This window comes from Clupea harengus, chromosome 20, assembly GCF_900700415.2.
Source record: "Clupea harengus chromosome 20, Ch_v2.0.2, whole genome shotgun sequence".
NCBI lineage: Eukaryota > Metazoa > Chordata > Actinopteri > Clupeiformes > Clupeidae > Clupea > Clupea harengus.
Genome location: NC_045171.1, coordinates 15,370,347 through 15,373,285, shown reverse-complemented (window position 1 = coordinate 15,373,285; position 2,939 = coordinate 15,370,347). Strand labels below are relative to the sequence as shown.

The window sequence follows — 2,939 nt, the reverse complement described above, 5'->3', positions numbered from 1 at the left end:
GGGATTGAGACAGGGACAGGGACTGGGATTAAGATATGGATTTGGGAATGGGGATACAGATATGGATTGGGACAGGTACAGGGATACGGATGGAAATGGGGATGGGAATGGGGATGGGGAAGGGGATGGGGAGGTGTGTGTGTGGGGGGGGGCATGATGGAGAGAGCGATTCCACATTAAGAGTCTGCGAGGAGGAGGAAGAGAAGACGAAAGAGAAGGACGCACCATTTCACCATTCGCCGTGCATCGATTCCCCATCGATCTCTCCACCCCAGTGTTCAGGCAGAGGCTAATTCTGTCCCCCTTATTAGATTGCCTGCGGTAACACGAGCACACAGTTTCGTTTGTCTTCTTGATCTTATTATTTTTTTCTCTCTCTCTGAGGCGCTGGCTGGCCTTAGGCAGAAGGAGTGACAGGAGTGTGGGTTAGCAGAGGGATAGCGTGGGCTGCCAATCAGTTTAGACGCAAGGCAACATCCCACACGCGCACTGGTCACCGTAACTCACGTGGAGGCATTTACTTATTTTATTGGTTATTTGTTAAATGCCTGATTGCATTTTCCATGACAAACATCCATTTTCTCCACCGGATGTGTCTTCCCTTTCCATACATTCCCCATTCCTGAGAGGCACAGTAACATATGGCCAGGGAGCGCAGCGAGACTATGGGGAACGCACAGTGAACGCTCTCTATCAGAGCCCCTCACAAACACACACGCGCACACACACACACACACACACACACACACACACACACACACACACACAGACATGCGCGCGCTCACACACACACACACACACACATACATACATACATACACACACACAGAGAGTGAGATGGGTAAGGGGGAGGAAAGCAGAGATATGGATAGAGCGGAGCGCGCGTACAGGGGAGGAGAGGAGGAGTGCAAAAGCAAGGGATTGAAAGAGAGAGAAATGTGGAAGGATATTAAAATCGTTCTGCTAATTTATAAATCAAAGCTGACTTGGCAAGGAGAGACAGCAAGGTAGAAGAAAGAGAAGAAGAGAAAAAAAGGGCAAAAAACAATTGTGTGTGAGAGAGTGTGTGTGTGTGTGTGTGTCCATTAAAATAATGAGAGCGAAATAGAAGAAAGCATCTGAATAAAACAGGACGTTGTTGCAAGTAACAGTCAGTAACAGTAATACTTCCATGTGCATGATCACGTTTAACACACCTTAATACACAGATTTAACGACCGGCCCTTCCCAGGGTTCACTTCAAAAACGCACACAGCAAGCGGACAGTGCAAAGGGCGATGTGAAAGGTTAATGTGCCGGAATAAGAGATGCCTTCTCATTCAGAGAAATCAAAGGCAAAACATATTCCACACAGCTGCACGCAAAAAGGCAACATCTGTGAACACGAGTGAAGCTTTGGTGTTCATTGCTAGCGCGTCTCTGAGAAAGACCACCTCTGCTCTTAAGAGCGCTCGGCACTGTGTCATTTAAGGTGATACTTTAACACTCCCCTTAAGCATCTGTGGCGGAGTGGAGAACCAACGCTATTGTTTATCTGTTCAAACACCCGCAAACGTGAACATGTAAACACACACTCGCAAATGCACACGTGTCATGCTAATGTTTCCTTATTTTGGACTGTTTAGCTCCTAAAAGCAAACATAAATCCAAAGGTGATCGTATCAATCTTCATGCTCCATCACACACACACACACACACACACACTGGTGTTCCGTCTGTTGCTTCTGAGAGCTCCGTATCGAGGGAGCGATCAGGAGCGGCGGGTGTGTTGAGCGCGATCATGGAAAAGACTCACTTCCGCAAACACACGCTCAGCCCTGACAAGTGTGACACAGAGAGCAACAGAGAGACAAAGAGAAAGAGCAGAGCAGTGGAAGAAACAGAAAGAGAGAGAGAGAGAGAGAGAGAGAGAGAGAGACCCCCTGCCTGGCTGGACAACAAAAGCTAAATAAGCTAATTGTTCAGCATGAACCAAGAAAAGAAAAACACAATGGCTGAGTACCTCTCTCTCTCTGTCTCTCTCTCTCCCTGTCTCTAGTCGTTACAGAGGACTGTAACGGTTGCCGAGCGCCACTCTCTTCTTTTTCCCCCCTCACCAACCCATCCTTAGCTCCAAAAAGAAAGACACAAGCGCTCACTCGTTCGCTCTTGCTCACTCGTTCGCCCAGTGGTACTCACCACAACTGTCTCTTGGGAGGGATAATGTCTTTGTTGGAGGCGGTCACCCCCATGGCCATCTGCATGACTGTGATGTATTTCTGGTACTTCATGTTGTCCGCCGGCTCACGAGCGCAAAAGCTCCTCTCCGCGGAAACGCCGACCGGGACAGCGGGCGAGCGGGCAGTCTCTATTCCCGGGCATCCGCCCGCGTCGCTCCAGCCTCGCGTGGCATCAGCGCGCCATTCCCAGCAGCCGCGGACCGTGTGGAGAAGCACTCCCGCGGGAGATCAACAAAAGGTACCACGCCGCCACGACTCATGTCTGCATTAACACACTAATCTTATTAGAGCTCGGAATAGACGCTTAATCCGTCCGAGTCTTCAGGCAGGGGGGGAAGAACATTGTTTTTTGCCCCACTTGCCTGGAGGTGGACTTCTTTTCTTTTGTATCTCCTACTCTCTCTTACTGCTCCCCCCCTCCAAAAAAAAATATCTGTAGTAGTAGAGGAAGAGAGTGAGGGAGAGAGTGATGGGGAGAGATGCAGAGAAGGGAGGAGAGGAAGAGATAGAGAGAGAGAGAAAAAAAGAGGAGAGAGAAGAGAGAGGGAACTCTCTGACAAACAAGAGCAGCTGCCTCCAACCACCACCTCTGACAGTGAGGCAGGAGAGAGTGTGTGTGCGTGTGTATGTGTGTGTGTGTGTGCGTGTGTAGAGCACGAGTCGGAGAGTGGGAGGGAGCGGGGGGGGGGGTGGTGAGTGAGAGGGAGGGAGAGGGAGAGA

The 2,939-nt window shown here is 50.0% G+C and overlaps 1 protein-coding gene across 9 annotated transcripts in view; it reads right to left on the bottom strand.

Moving 5' to 3' along the window:
* The window catches only part of tjp1a (tight junction protein 1a), a 165,505-nt gene extending 162,851 nt beyond the window's left edge, over nt 1-2,654 (bottom strand). For 3 of the 9 annotated variants that reach the window (XM_031587336.2, XM_031587338.2, XM_042710784.1), the window contains exon 1: nt 2,179-2,654. In XM_031587336.2, coding sequence (XP_031443196.1) covers nt 2,179-2,270 — 92 coding nt within the window. In that variant the 5' untranslated portion in view covers nt 2,271-2,654. The remainder of the gene's footprint in view (nt 1-2,178) is intronic. The other 6 variants (XM_042710785.1, XM_042710786.1, XM_042710787.1 and 3 more) reach the window with 2 other exon arrangements.
* Between the last annotated feature and the right edge of the window lie 285 nt (nt 2,655-2,939).